Source organism: Octopus bimaculoides, chromosome 6 (genome assembly GCF_046866305.1).
Source record: "Octopus bimaculoides isolate indiv1 chromosome 6, ASM4686630v1, whole genome shotgun sequence".
NCBI classification, from domain to species: domain Eukaryota; kingdom Metazoa; phylum Mollusca; class Cephalopoda; order Octopoda; family Octopodidae; genus Octopus; species Octopus bimaculoides.
Window position 1 is genome coordinate 119,269,606 of NC_142933.1, and position 15,165 is coordinate 119,284,770.

Here is a 15,165-nt window from a genome sequence, read left to right on the forward strand (position 1 = left end):
TGGCACAGGCTCCTGCCGGGCCAGCTCCTGTCAAACTGTCCAACCCATACCAGCATGGAAGGAGGACGTTAAACGATGATGATGATGATACTTTTTTATATTAATACTGCACAGTGCAAGATATTAGTTTGTGCAAGATATTAATTTGTGCAAGATACCAAGTAAACTAGCCTGGCTGTCACAGGAATCTGGAGTTCCTGCTTGTAAATTATAAGAGGTTCCAGAGACCATCAGTGTTTGGAAAGTTGGCATTGAACCTGTTTTACTCAATAGAGATATGATCTTGCTTTTGCTTTTGCTTTGTAAAATATAATTTTCAAAATATTATTTATATCCAAAATATAATTCTTCTCTTATATCAGTTTTATTTCCAAATACGGGAGAATTTCTAAAAACCTACCTCCACCATGTTCTCTGTCATTGTTCGCATCTTCTGCAACATCTCTACAATAAAAATGAACCATGTTATATACGATATTAAAGCTATTGTTGCCAACAGATATAGCCATTGTATTAATTTAATGGTGAGAGTTCAGAGCTGTAGATGTTTGGCCAGTGACTTCATCTGAGACTGTTGAAATGGAAATTACTACATTGTAAGTAGAGTTATGATAGTAACTTGAAACACACACACACACACATGTACATGCATGCGATGAAGTGACCTTTGGTGGAGTGAAGCCGAAGAAGGTCACTTGTGTGTGTGTGTTGGTATATATATATATATATATATATATATATATATATATATAAAGTGCAGGTACAGCTGTGAGGTTGAGAAACCACATGATTCTTTTACTGTTTCAGTCATTTGACTGTGACCATGCTGGAGCACCACTTTAAAGGATTTTAGTCAAAGAAATCTTTGTAAGCTTAGTACTTATTCTATCGGTCTGTTTTGTTGAACTGCTAAGTTACAGGGACATAAGCGCACCAGCATCAGTTGTCAAGCAATGATGAGTGGACAAACACAGACACACATAAACATAAACATATATATATATATATATATATATATATATATATATATATATATATATATATATATATATAGACACGTGTATATACATATATACAACGGGCTTCTTTCAGTTTCCATCTACCAAATCCACTCACAAGGCTTTGGTCGGTCCAAGGCTATAGTAAAAGATACTTGTCCAAGGTGTCATGCAGTGGGACTGTACCTGGAACTATGTGGTTGGGAAGCAAGCTTCCTACCACACAGCCATGACTACACCTAAATATAAATATATAGATCTATAATAATAAAATCAAAATTCTGTCTCTCCTGCTGGAGCCTCGTGGAACTTTAGGTGTTTTCGCTCAATAAACACGCACAACGCCTGGCCTGGGAATCGGAACCACGATCCTATGACCGCGAGTCCGCTGCCCTAACCACTGGGCCTCCATATATAGATATAGATATATATATATATATATATATATATATATATATATATACATATACATATGTATGTATGAATGTATTAAGGGGGTTTACATGCACTCACACCGACACACACACACAGTAACACACTATATATATATATATATATATATATCATCATCATCATCATCATCATCATCGTTTAACGTCCGCTTTCCATGCTAGCATGGGTTGGACGATTAGACTGAGGACTGGTGAAACCGGATGGCAACACCAGGCTCCAGTCTAATTTGGCAGAGTTTCTACAGCTGGATGCCCTTCCTAACGCCAACCACTCAGAGTGTAGTGGGTGCTTTTACGTGTCACCCGCACGAAAACGGCCATGCTCGAAATGGTGTCTTTTATGTGCCACCCGCACAAGCCAGTCCAGGGGCACTGGCAACGATCTCGCTCGAAAATCCTACGGGAGCCAGTCAGGCGGTACTGGCAACGGCCACGCTCAAAATGGTGCATCTCATGTGCCACCCGCACAAGAACCAGTCCAGGGACACTAGCAACGATCTTACTTGACTTGCCGGGTCTTCTCACGCACAGCACATTTCCAAAGGTCTCGGTCAGTAGTCATCGCCTCGGTGAGGCCCAATGTACGAAGGTCTTGCCTCACCACCTCAGCCCAGGTCTTCCTGGGCCTACCTCTTCCACGGGTTCCCTCAACTGTTAGGGTGTGGCACTTTTTCACGCAGCTATCCTCATCCATTCTCACCACATGTCCATACCAGCGCAATCGTCTCTCTTGCACACCACAACTGATGCTTCTAATGTTCAGCTTTTCTCTCAAGATACTTACACTCTGACGGGTATTCACATTGACATTACACATCCAACGGAGCATACTGGCTTCATTCCTTGCAAGCTTACGTATGTCCTCAGCAGTTACAGCCCATGTTTCACTGCCATGTAGCATGGCTGTTCGTACGCATGCGTCATACAGTCTGTGTTATATGGACTGTTAGATATGTAATTGAACAATAAATGTAATAATTAAATTGTATAACTCGTTATGTTATCTCTGCGAGTCACCCGAGGGAAACATAACAGAGTTTATTGGCGTCGCCGATAGGATACATGCTTACTTTACCATAAAATTATTCATCGTAATAACAATGGCTGAAAAACAGACAGTAGAACTTATTAAATTGTTTAGGGAACAAATGGACAAGCAAATGCAACAACATCAGAAACATCAGAGAGATATGGACGCTCTGTTAAAACTGTTTGGTGCTCGACAAGTTGAAGGCAATTCTAGTGGCTATTTTTCAGCTGCTTCAACAACAGTGTCGATTCCACCATTTACTGCATTTGATTCAGCGACAGAACTATGGCCTGATTACTGGTCAAGATTCCGTACGTTTGTGGCTGCTAATGCTGTACCTGAAAAACGCATGGCACAAGTGTTCCTGACCAATCAGACTGCTACTGTTTACAAACAACTTGCTAATCTGGCTACCCAACAAAATCCGCCTAAAGATATCAACAACTTGATAATGGACGAAATCGTTGACTTCATGAAGGAACAGTTCGACCCTAAACTTTTCATTGTGAGAGAGCGTTTCAAGTTTTGGAGTGATATGCAGCGGAAGCCAGGCGAAACTCTCCAGGAGCTGGCAGCACGTATACGCCAGGATGCAGCTACCTGTGATTTTCCAGCGATCACCAACCCACAGGATGAAGCTCTGAGACAGAGATTCATATGTTCGGTTAACAATGAAGCGGTTCTGAAGGCGCTTTTTAAGATAAAAGACTCAGAACTAGATTTTGCCCGTGCTGTCCAGGTTGCCATTGAGACTGAAGACGCAGCAAAGGTTGCAAAAGAAACTGTATACGGTTCCAAAACCAAGCAGGTGTACAAGGTCCAGCAGAACAGGAATAAGAGTCCTCAAAAGAAACATCAGCAGTCTTATTCCACAAACCAGGAGAAATGCTACCGATGTGGAAAGGCCCACAAAGCAACAGACTGTCCTTTCAGGGAAACCAAATGTCATTTTTGTGACAAAAAGGGTCATTTGCAAGCGGTGTGTAGGAAAAAACAACATCAGCAACGCAATGGTCATTCACAAACTCCCGTGAAAAGAATCACAAAAGCTGAGCTAGTCAAGGCGATCCTAGGTGAAGTTTCCCGAGACACTCATAGTTTAATTGTGCCAGTAACAATCCAGAACAGACTGTTCACAATGGAATTGGACACTGCTACTACAGGCAATTTTGTTTCCTTGTCAGTCTGGAAACAACTTGGAAGACCAAAGCTGCAAGATGTCAAGCATCGCTATGAATCTGCCAGCAAGCACAACCTGCCTGTTCTAGGAACTTTCATGGGCCAAACCAAGGATCCAACAACTGGTAAGCAGGATCTTATACCTTACATAGTCACCAAGATCTCTGATCTTAATTTGCTGGGTCGGAATGCTATCCAGACTCTGGGAATTTCCGTAGACACTGCTCTAGGTTTGAAAAGCATAGACAGCCAAGCTAAGAGGGAAGGTGCAGAAGGGATATACCCAAAGACCTCAAGTGAGCCCTATGTTTCCCTGCAGCAAGATTGTCACAACATGTGTGATGAATTTCCAGATCTTTTCAAGCAAGAATTGGGATGTCTCAAGAACTTTGAACTGGAAGTGAAGTTCAAATCGGACGCAACACCAGTCTTTCACAAGGCACGTCCGGTCCCATTTGCTCTTCGTGATGACCTGGCCAAAGGTTACGAAGAAGGCATCGCCAAGGGAATCTGGAAGCCTGTTCAATTCAATGAATACGGAACGCCAGTGGTACCGATTCGTAAAGCACACGCTTCAAGCAACCTGAAGCCCAAACTACGGATTTGTGGTGACTACTCTGTGGGAATTAATGACCAACTTGCTGATCACCGTCATCCAATGCCACTCCCTGCTGAACTGATGCAGAAACTCGGAGGTGGATTCGGATATACAAAGATAGACCTTGCTGATGCCTATAATCAGATCAAGCTGGCTCCAGAAAGTCAACGCAGACTCGCACTCAGCACTCACCGTGGAGTACTCCTGCAACAACGACTCCCTTTCGGAATCAAGTCAGCACCTGGTTACTTTCAGGAGATCATGGAAAACCTGACCCATGATCTACCTGGAGTGGCCGTTTTCCAGGATGACAAGCTCGTCAGTGGGAAAGATGCAAACAGTCACTTAAACAACCTAAAGTGTCTGCTCACACGTCTAAGCGACAATGGACTCAGATGTCGCCGTGAAAAGTGCCAGTTTGCACTACCCAGTGTAGAATACCTTGGACACATTTTGTCGGCTGAAGGGATCACGAAGGGATCCAAAGTCGAAGCAGTCTTAAAGATGCCATCTCCAACGAACGAATCAAGCTTGAAATCTTTCCTAGGTTCAGTTCAGTTTTATGGAAAGTTTATCCCAAACCAAGCCAGTATAGCAGAGCCACTCTATTGCCTTACAAAAAAGTCAACTATTTGGAAGTGGGGAGATGAGGAACAGTCAGTTTTTGATCACTTGAAAAATGTACTTTCATCAAGTCAAGTTCTGATACACTTCGATCCAAACAAAACTTTGGGACTGGCTTGTGACGCATCAAACGTTGGTATTGGAGCAGTCCTGTTTCACCGCTATCCTGATGGAAGCGAGCGCCCAATATCCAATATGTCCAAGACTCTCACTTCTGCACAGCGTAACTACAGTCAAATTCAAAAGGAAGCCCTAGCTATCATATTTGGCTTGCAGAAGTTTTACCAATATTTGTACGGTCGTAAATTCGTACTCGTGACTGACCACAAGCCACTGACATCACTATTCAGTCCGAGGAAAGGGACGCCACTTCTCGCTGCTAACAGACTAGCACGATGGGCCCTGTGGCTGAACCAGTTTGACTACACCATTGAATATCGGAAATCAGCAGATCATGGCAATGCTGATGCCCTCAGTCGCTTGCCATTCGGTGATGACAACGACTTTGACAGAAAGGAAAATGGTGAAGACATAGACATGGTGTGTGCCATCAAAGCTCTTAGTATTCAAGTCCAACCTGTGGATGCTAACGTCCTCCGTCAAGAGTCAGGGAAAGATCCAGTGATATCTACAGTGATGCGCTACGTCCGTGAAGGCTGGCCACCAAAGAACATGGAGATCAATGACGAAGTCAACAAGTTCCGTAAGTTATCAAACTCACTTAGTATCTGTCATGGATGCCTTATACATGGATCTAGAGTTGTGATTCCACATAGCTTGCAGCCAAAGATCCTCAATCTTCTGCATCTCGGACACTTTGGCATGGAACGCATGAAACAACTAGCAAGAACTGCTGTTTATTGGCCTGGTATCGATGCTGCTATAGAGATAGCCAGTCGACGATGTGATTCATGTAACGAACATCAAAGGCAGCCATCTAAGCCTCCAGTTCACCCATGGATGTTACCAGAAAAGCCGTGGAGCCGCTTACATCTGGACCATGCAATAAATTTTATGGGTAGAGATTGGCTGGTGATCACAGATGCTTATTCCAAGTACCCATGCATTCATCCTACTTCCTCCACGTCCTCCAAAGCCACTTTGAATCTGCTTGAGGAAGACTTTGCGCACTTCGGATTTCCTCACACACTGGTCACCGATAATGCACCAACTTTTACGTCTGAGGAGTTCCAGAGCTGGTGCAAAGAACGCGGGATCACACACCTGACAGGGGCACCTTACCACCCAGCTACCAACGGAGCAGCGGAACGTTTGGTGCAGACCTTCAAACAAGCTCTGAGGAAGTCTTCTCTTCCGCCAACACGAGCACTTCAAGAATTCTTGATGCAGTACCGGAGAACACCAACATCCTGTGGATTCTCTCCAAGTGAACTTTTGAATAACCGGCAGATACGAACAAGGATTGATTCTCTGCTGCCATCGCCAACACACATTGCTCAAGGCAAACAGTCTAAGGAAGCACATAAGTCTCAGGTGACTCCAAGCTCGGCTGATGTCGCTAAAGTTACCAGGCAGTACAAGGCCGGAGATCCTGTGTATGTACTATACTATGGACCTCGCCGAGACAAAGATCCCCGTTGAGTACCAGCAATCATTAAGAAGTCATTGGGTACTCGCTGCTTTAACGTGAAGGTCATACCTCATGGCCCGATGTGGAGACGACACTGGGAACAGCTGCGACCGCGGTACACAACTGAGGAAGACAATGAACCTGGTGATGCAGAAAACACTGTATTTGAATTTGCAACAGATCACCCGATGGAGATCTCGGAAACTGTGCCACTAACACAAAGACAAACCAGACCCAAGACCATGTTACCCGTTCCAGAGTATGGACCAGACAACCCAAGACGGTCCAAGAGAACCCGTAAAACCCAAGAGAGACTTTGCTGTTGATACTTCTTGTGTAGCATCAATTTCAGTGGGGAGGTGTTATATGGACTGTTAGATATGTAATTCGTCTGACGTTCCGTGTGTCATGTGGTTCGTCTGAGTTCATTGTTTCATTGTTGTTGTCTTGTGGGACTGTCGTAGTAAAATGTCATTGATATATATATGGCGGACATGACTTTTGTTTATTCATAACGAACATTGAGTGAGTGCGTTCTTTGTATGTAATTGAACAATAAATGTAATAATTAAATTGTATAACTCGTTATGTTATCTCTGCGAGTCACCCGAGGGAAACATAACAGTCTGCCTTTTACTCTGAGTGAGAGTCCCTTTGTCGCCAGCAGGGGTAAGAGCTCTAAACTTTGCCCAGGCTATTCTTATTCTAGCAGCTACACTTTCAGCGCACCCACCCCCACTACTAACTTGGTCGCCCGGATAGCGGAAGCTATCGACTACCTCTAGTTTTTCACCCTGGAATGAGATAGAAGTTGTTTCCTGTTTGTTTACAGTCTTTATTGCACCTGAACATCTGCCACAAACAAAAACTAACTTGCTAGTTAACCTGCCTTTGATGTTGCTGCACCTCTTATGTGTCCATAGCTTGCACCGGGTACATCTTATAGAGTTACTACCTACTTCTTTTCTACATACTGAGCAGGGCCATCTACCTGAAGGGGTTTGTGTTTTATCTACCTTCCTACTTATTAGGATTTTGGTTTTAGCTAGGTTGACTCTAAGGCCCTTCAATTCTAGACCTTGCTTCCACACCTGAAACTTCTCCTCTAGTTCTGATAGTGACTCCGCAATTAGGGCAAGGTCATCAGCATAGAGGAGCTCCCAGGGGCAACCTGTCTTGAACTCCTCTGTGATTGCCTGGAGGACTATGATAAATAAGAGGGGGCTGAGGACGGAACCTTGGTGGACCCCTACCTCTACCCGGAATTCATTGCTGTACTCATTTCCAACCCTCACCTTACTGGCAGCATCTCTGTACATGGCTCGCACAGCTCTTACTAACCATTCTTCTATCCCAAGTTTCCTCATTGACCACCAGATAAGGGATCGGGGGACCCTGTCAAAGGCTTTCTCCATGTCAATGAAAGCCAGGTACAGAGGTTTATCCTTAGCTAGGTATTTCTCCTGCAACTGTCTCACTAGAAATAAGGCATCAGTAGTGCTTTTACCTGGCACGAACCCAAACTGCATCTCATCTAAATTGATTCGCTCCCTAATTAGTTGGGCTATGACCCTCTCTATAACTTTCATAACCTGATCTAACAGCTTGATGCCTCTGTAATTATTTGTATCTAAAGCGTCACCTTTACCTTTGTAGCAGTTGACTATGATGCTGCTACACCAGTCATTGGGTATGACTCCTTCGCGTATCACCTGGTTCGATATACTGTTCCTTTTATCTTGTGATGGTAATTTTACAATACAACAAATGTTGTTTTACATCAACCAGCTTGCAGCTGACACTGTGTCGTTGTATCTTGATAGAGGAAAGTATTTGATAAAAGAGTTAAAAGACAGGAGATTAGAGAAATTTCTGTTTTGAATATTTTTATTATTTTTATATCTTCAAATGTGGCAGCTGAAAATCTGAAAAACTGAAAATTTTAGTCAAAACAAAAACTTATCAAATCAGCTGAATTCTGCAATATTGGGAGATGCTTTTGATTGAAATTCCAACTACTTGAGTAACTAACATAGCTTCCCAGTTATAAATAAACTATATGTTTATGCTTATATTTGTGTGTGTGTGTGTGTGTGCATACATACATACATGCATGCATGAGTGTGTGCATGTGTGTGTAACATGCTCTGGTAAGTAAAATGTTATCAGGCATACTTAGAACACCTGTTCTTAACACCTGTTCTTAACACCTGGACAAGGCAGCAAGCTGGCCTAATCGTTAATACATCAAACAAAATGTTTTGTGGTATTTCACCCATCTTTTGCAATCTGAGTTCAAACTCTGCTAATATTGACTTCCCATTTCATCCTTCCAGGTTGATGAAACAGATATCATTTTTAAGTACGGGGGGGTCAATGTAATCAACTAAGCTACTCCTCCCAAATTTCAAGCCTTGAACCTGTAGTAGAAAGGATTCTTGTCATCTGGTACTTGGGAGCTTTTAATCAAGTTTACTCCATCAGAAGTATTTGGATCAGTGTCGTGGTTTCTTCCTTTTTTCACCTTTCTACCAGTTTCAGGCTGTCCTATATAAGGACCATAGGCAGGGCCTTTTCTCCCAATAATGGTTGGTAAGACATCTTAAGCTTACCTTTAAGTTCATTCTCCTGTTCCCGTAGCTGTCTCACCTGCTCTTCTACATTGTCAAGTCGTTTCTGCCAGAAATCGCAAATACTTTCTTTCGCTTCCAAAGCCTGTGATTAGATACAAATCAATCATCATCATCACTATCATCAGTTTACATGCACCACTTTGCAGCTTGGGGGCACACCCCTGACACATCTTCTTCACTGACTCCTCTTTCACCCATCTTTCTTCTCTTTCTTTCCTCTCATGTCTCTCTCCTCCTCTTCCCTCTCTCTCTCCTCTCTCTTCTCTCTTTTTCCTAGCCAGGTATCACATCTACAACAAGACACTTGTCTCTGTCCCTCTCTATCATACTCTCTATCAACCTCTTATCACCAAGTAAAAGTCACCCCACTAAATACTACTCTCCTTCCCCCTTACCTCCAGCTGGGAGGGCTCGTCTTCCAAGTTACTTGGGATCTGCCTGGAACTGGAACCACATAAAAAGCATCCAGTACATTCAGTAAAGTGGCTGGTGTTAGGAAGGACATCCAGTCATAGAAATCATGTTAAAGCAGACAGGAGATCTTGGTGCCTTCTTCTCACTTGCCAGCTCCTGTCAAACCATCCAAACCCTGCCAGCATCAAATGATGGCATTGGGGATGATGGCAGCGATAGCAGCAGCAGCTGCAGTGATGCTGATGCTGATGCTGATGCTGATGGTGATGGTGATGGTGATGCACTTTACTATACTAGCATGGATCAATTTTTATTTGGCATCACTGCCAAATAGTCTGAGGACAATTTCGCATTTGTACTTATTAAATTTCTGTTGTGGTTTTTATAGCTGATTGTCCTTTGTGTTGCCACCCTCTTTATAAAGCACATTGGGTACATTTTCACATCACACCAGCTTGAGGGAGGTTAACATGTCACCAGCAAAACTAAAAAGCCCTCACTGTCCTATTGTCTCTGTTCATTTGCCAACCACTTTACAGTGTGTTCTGGATATATTCTACCATGACACCATCACAAGGAAGGTTATGTTGTCTCCCTGACAATGCTAAACAATTCTCTCAACCCTCACTTCTTTCCATTCATTCATTTACCTCTTTCAAAGGATTGTCTCATACTTGGCAAGACTAAAAAGAGCTCACATTTTTCTTTATTACATCCATACATTTGTTTTATTTTTATCACATAACTGGGTGGGAAAAGGGCCCAAGCAAAAGAGTGGAAGAATGGAAGAATGAGAGTGATGTGAGCAACAGGATGATAGATACTAGTGTCGGGGAGTGACAGACTGCTACATAACAATTGTTGGTAAGAAGGTTGAATAGAAACAGCATAAGTGACATGATGGATATGGAGAGTGGTGAGAGCGAAACAGAGTGATAGAAGTGGAAGGAGTATGGAGGGTGAGAGGGATTGATGGCTGTAAATGTCCTCTTTAATCCTCTCAGACCTGGGCCCCTGTGTCTCCTCCATTTGGGCTCCTGAGCCAAAAAATAAATAGTTGCTCAAGAGTAACAACTGCAGACAAACTAATGGACAGAATCACAAAAAGATTCAGAATGACAATAATAGGTCTATCACACTGTATTTGTTCACCTGAATTGCTACTTTCCTCATCACTTTCACCAGTTTGATTGTCTGAGTCACTCTTAGTGTTAGCACAAGTGTAAACACTTTGTCCAAAGAATAAATATCATCAATAATTTCCTCAACTGCAAAGAGTCTAGGCTTTGCTTGTTTACAAGACAAAATGCTGGGTACATCACATGCTCATTTCATCACAAAATCAGTCATTTTTTTCAATTACAAACAAAAGCTATGAATGAGGCCTTTAACAATGAGTCATAAACACACTTGACTACAAAACTGCAATGGGATCAGTTGTCTAGTTTTAGCGTCTTATCTTCTTTTTCTGCATATGTTGTTCATCACTGCTTTAGTGGAAATCCAGCAGAGATTACATCTATGCTATTCCTACTATAGCAGGAACATGGCTTGTTAGGGTTAAAGAGGAGGGAGTAACATGAAGGAGAGAGTGATGGATAGGAATGGAGATGGAAGATGGTAAGCAACTGGGAGTGATGGTCTCAATAATAAGTAACTAGCAGGACCCGTGAATATCTCACGGAACTAATGGTAAACTTATCTGGGTTATTTCTGAAAAGTTTATCCGTAAATCCTGAAAGCGTGGCCTGTGTTGTGTCCGGATCAAAAGAGAGTCACTCACCTGCTGGCCATCGAAAAGGGAAGCAAACTGAAATACGGGGATTACTTAATGCACTTTACAGATATGCTTTATCTACTTTATGCACAATTTTATAGACTCAATACACAGCACTCCTCTCTCTCTCTCTCTCTCTCTCTCTCTCTCTCTCTCTCTCTCTTCATCTTACCCTCTTTTTCTCTTTCCTTTCTCTTTCACCTTTCCTTTCAACTGATCATGTAAAAGTGTTATAGATGAGCAAAGTAATAAAAGGAAAAAGTTTTTTTTTAAATTACGCATTTCACTCACCACCACCTCGCGTCCCCCATCTCTTCCATCGTTACTGCTAATTATGTCACTTAATCAACAACTCCAAGGAAGCTTTCCATTTAAGAATTCATTTCATGAGTACACTTACTGTTAATTACTGTGTCTTTTCCTACATATGAAATCTGTTTTCTTTGTCAGCTTGCCTCTGATCCCATTTTCCATTTTGCACACCCATACTTTACAATCGGTCCACTGAACAGAATTTCTATTTACTCCTTTTCAGCTTACGGAGCATGGCCATTTTCTTAGTGGCACTAGAGATCTGTCTTCTTACCAGTTAACTAAAACTGTATCCTTTACTAGGTTTACTTTCAGGCATCTTGATTCTATGTTTGGAATTTTTTTCTAAAATCTTTGACCAATTAAACTATGGGAACCAGATCATTGACATACAAGAATACAATAATTTTATGCTTTTATTATTCAATGTGGCTGTACATAAAGATTATCTGGTTATACATAGTGTCTGAAGAAGAAAAACCTTTCACCGTTCTTCTGTAGCAAATCAAGGATCGGTTAGTGAAGTGGAGTTCATCCCTCACCTGGTTAGTTGATGATGGTGATCAAATATTGCAGTCCCCGAGGAAGATAGTCATTCTCAATATGAAGAAAGGGAGAGGGTAGAAATTCTGCTGTTTATCAAATGTAAGTTTTGGGTGCATAAGAGATGCAACGGGATTACAACCAGGCTGACTGAGAAGAGAAACTTTGTATGTAGCAAATGCACAAATGTAGTTAGCAATAAGTTCTTGCATTTGAAAGACTTCCTAAGTATTTAGTAGTTGCTGCTGCTACCAATATCACCACCATCAGCAATAACAGCATGACCACTGCTACCACAATCATCTGCAGTTTCATGCTATCATTAATTTTTTAGACTAATTTTCTATAGACTGTCAAGGGTAAATTTTAAGTTAGTAGAATACGTTTGTGCCTCAAAGTTAAAATTAATGAATCTTCCTTCCAAATACTTGCCTCTTTAAGTTGACAATTGTTTAAAATTATGGCACGAATTTTATTTAACTCGCCATATATAGTCTCTTCAATACATTCTATCTTGTTAGCGTTAACAATTAAAGCTTTAATATAAGCCCTACGGTTACTTTCAATTCTTGCATTCCATTGAGCCTGAACAAATAAGAAAAAATCAGAGCATTAACATCATCTCTTCTTAATCATAATCTATGCAATGAAGGCAACACTTTAACTCTCAAACAAATAGAAAATGTAACAAAACCTAGTATTTCATGATTCTGAAATATATTATTCTTGTTAAAAAGGGCAACAGATGGCAGAATTGGCAGAGGGCCCAACAAAAAGCATTACTGTATTTGAATGAAATTAAAAACATTTTAAATTTTAATTCTGACTTCAGTCGCAATATTTTTTCTTCCATTTCTTAATTCAAAGCCTATAAAAGAGTCAACTTTGTATTTTCTCAACAAAACACAGGGCAATTCAATCAACTGTACTCATTCCCTACAAATTAGTTGGCAATAAGAATAATTTTTTAGCAATGTTTTGTCACCAAAGATTTAGCTTAAAGACCCACTTGTGTCCCACAGCACAATACTGGGCAAATGTCTTCTACCAAAGATTCAGGTCAATCAAAGCCTTGTGAATGGAATTCAATGGTTAAAATTTGGTTAGTTATGCTTAAAATATGAAAGTTCATCAAGATACATTTTATGAGAAGAGAATCCGAGCCAATGAGGAAGCCTTTATGCTAACACTAAAAACAACAACAACAACCAAGTAAATTTTAACCTTTTAGTATTTAAACTGGCCATGTCCAGCCGAAATATTCTACCTGTCTTATGTTCAAACCAGCCAGATCTGGCTGTCCACACCTACATTACAATGTCATTCTAAAAAGAAGCAATCACATCATTGAAATCTTGATCAATGAGAGAATGTGGGATTAACTCAAAACAATGTGAATAAACAAGCAATACATTTAACAGAACAAGCTTGAATGCTAAAGGGTTAATCTAGATTCATTCATAAAATACACACAGCAAACAAAGCCACAAATTCATACAGTCATAGGTGCAGGAGTGGCTGTGTGGTAAATAACTTGCTTACCAACCACATGGTTCCAGGTTCAGCCCCACGGCATGGCACCTTGAGCAAGTATCTTCTACTATAGCCTCAGGCAAACCAAAGCCTTGCAAGTGAATTTGGTAGATGGAAACTGAAAAAAGCCCATCGTATATGTGTGTGTGTATGTGTGTGTGTGTGTGTGTGTGTGTGTGTTTGTGTGTGTGTGTGTTTGTCCCCTCACCATCGCTTGACAACCGATGTTGGTGTGTTTATGTCCCTGTAACTTAGCGGTTCAGCAAAAGAGACCGGTAGAATAAGTACTAGGCTTACAAAAGAATAAGTCCTGGGGTCGATTTGTTCGACTACAAAAGGCGGTGCTCCAGCATGGCCACAGTCAAATGACTGAAACAAGTAAAAGAATAAAAGAAAGTCACATGAACTCTCTCACACACAAACACTTTGATATAAACAGAAGCAGGCAAAGCCGTGGGTGAAAAGTTTCCAGCCACATGTTTCTGGTGTCGATCCTGTTGTGAGTTGTCTTCTACACAGTAGTGGAGGAGGAGGAGGAGGAGTCTGTCCCTGGTGATGTTTTTATTGATAGGGGACATTCTTAGACCTGCTGTATAAGTCTGTATATGTGGGGACGGGCAGGGGGGGCACGGACTCTAGTTACGCTATGGCTTCTACAGTAGTTTCAGGTTGATCAATGCCTTGCAAGTGGAATTTGGTAGAGGTACAACAAATCAATAAGAAAACCTCTACATGGCTGCTTGACCTGCTAGAAATAACAGCCACAAATTACTTCAAGTTACACCCGACCATCTTAGAAAAGAATACATTGATTAATAAGGCCTAAGATTCCTTACTGGGGAAAAAAAGGGAAAATGGTCAGCGTTGGAGTGTCTTTGATGAGATATGAGAGTGAACAACAACAACAATAACACATTGACAAAATCAAATAAAAGTAGACAGACATGTATACGATTTGCTAAGTCACACAACTATGAAGAGAAGAATATTTAAAATAAAGTAAATACCAATTTCTTTTTTCTACTTTCAAGATTTTTTGTGGCAAATCTTACTTCATCATCTATAATTGCTTCTTTCTGATTTATGTCTACAAGAGAAACAAGAAACTTAACTTTGACAGGCAAATGTAGAATTATCTAAACTAAGAAGGCTTTCACATGGCCTCTAGTTTCATTCCTCTGCATGGCACCTTGGGAAAGTGTTTTCTTCTATAGGCTTCAGTTAACCAGTACTTTATGGTTGAAATTTTAATAGACAGAAACTTTATTGAAACTCTTCATATATCATCAACTTGGAAAAGTGGACATTAAAATGATGATGATGATGATGATGATGATGATGATGATGATGACATGATGACAATGATGACAAAGAGGAAGAAGACAAGAAGGACGAGGATGACAATGATGAGAAAGAAGACGATGAGGAGGAGAGTGGATAGGTGGGTGAGTATGTATGTAAGTATGTAGGTAGGTAGGTAC

General features: G+C 41.2%; 1 protein-coding gene across 7 annotated transcripts in view; it reads right to left on the reverse strand.

Annotated features, from left to right (window-relative positions):
- LOC106873605 (uncharacterized) overlaps positions 1-15,165 on the reverse strand; it is a 50,768-nt gene that overhangs the window by 949 nt on the left and 34,654 nt on the right. For 3 of the 7 annotated variants that reach the window (XM_014921045.3, XM_014921044.3, XM_052968528.2), the window contains 4 exons: positions 14,692-14,771; positions 12,584-12,736; positions 9,085-9,187; positions 401-444 (listed from right to left, as the gene is read on the reverse strand). In XM_014921045.3, coding sequence (XP_014776531.1) covers positions 401-444; positions 9,085-9,187; positions 12,584-12,736; positions 14,692-14,771 — 380 coding nt within the window. Of the gene's footprint in view, positions 1-400; positions 445-9,084; positions 9,188-12,006; positions 12,737-14,691; positions 14,772-15,165 lie in introns of those variants that run through there. The other 4 variants (XM_014921047.3, XM_052968527.2, XM_014921049.3 and 1 more) reach the window with 4 other exon arrangements.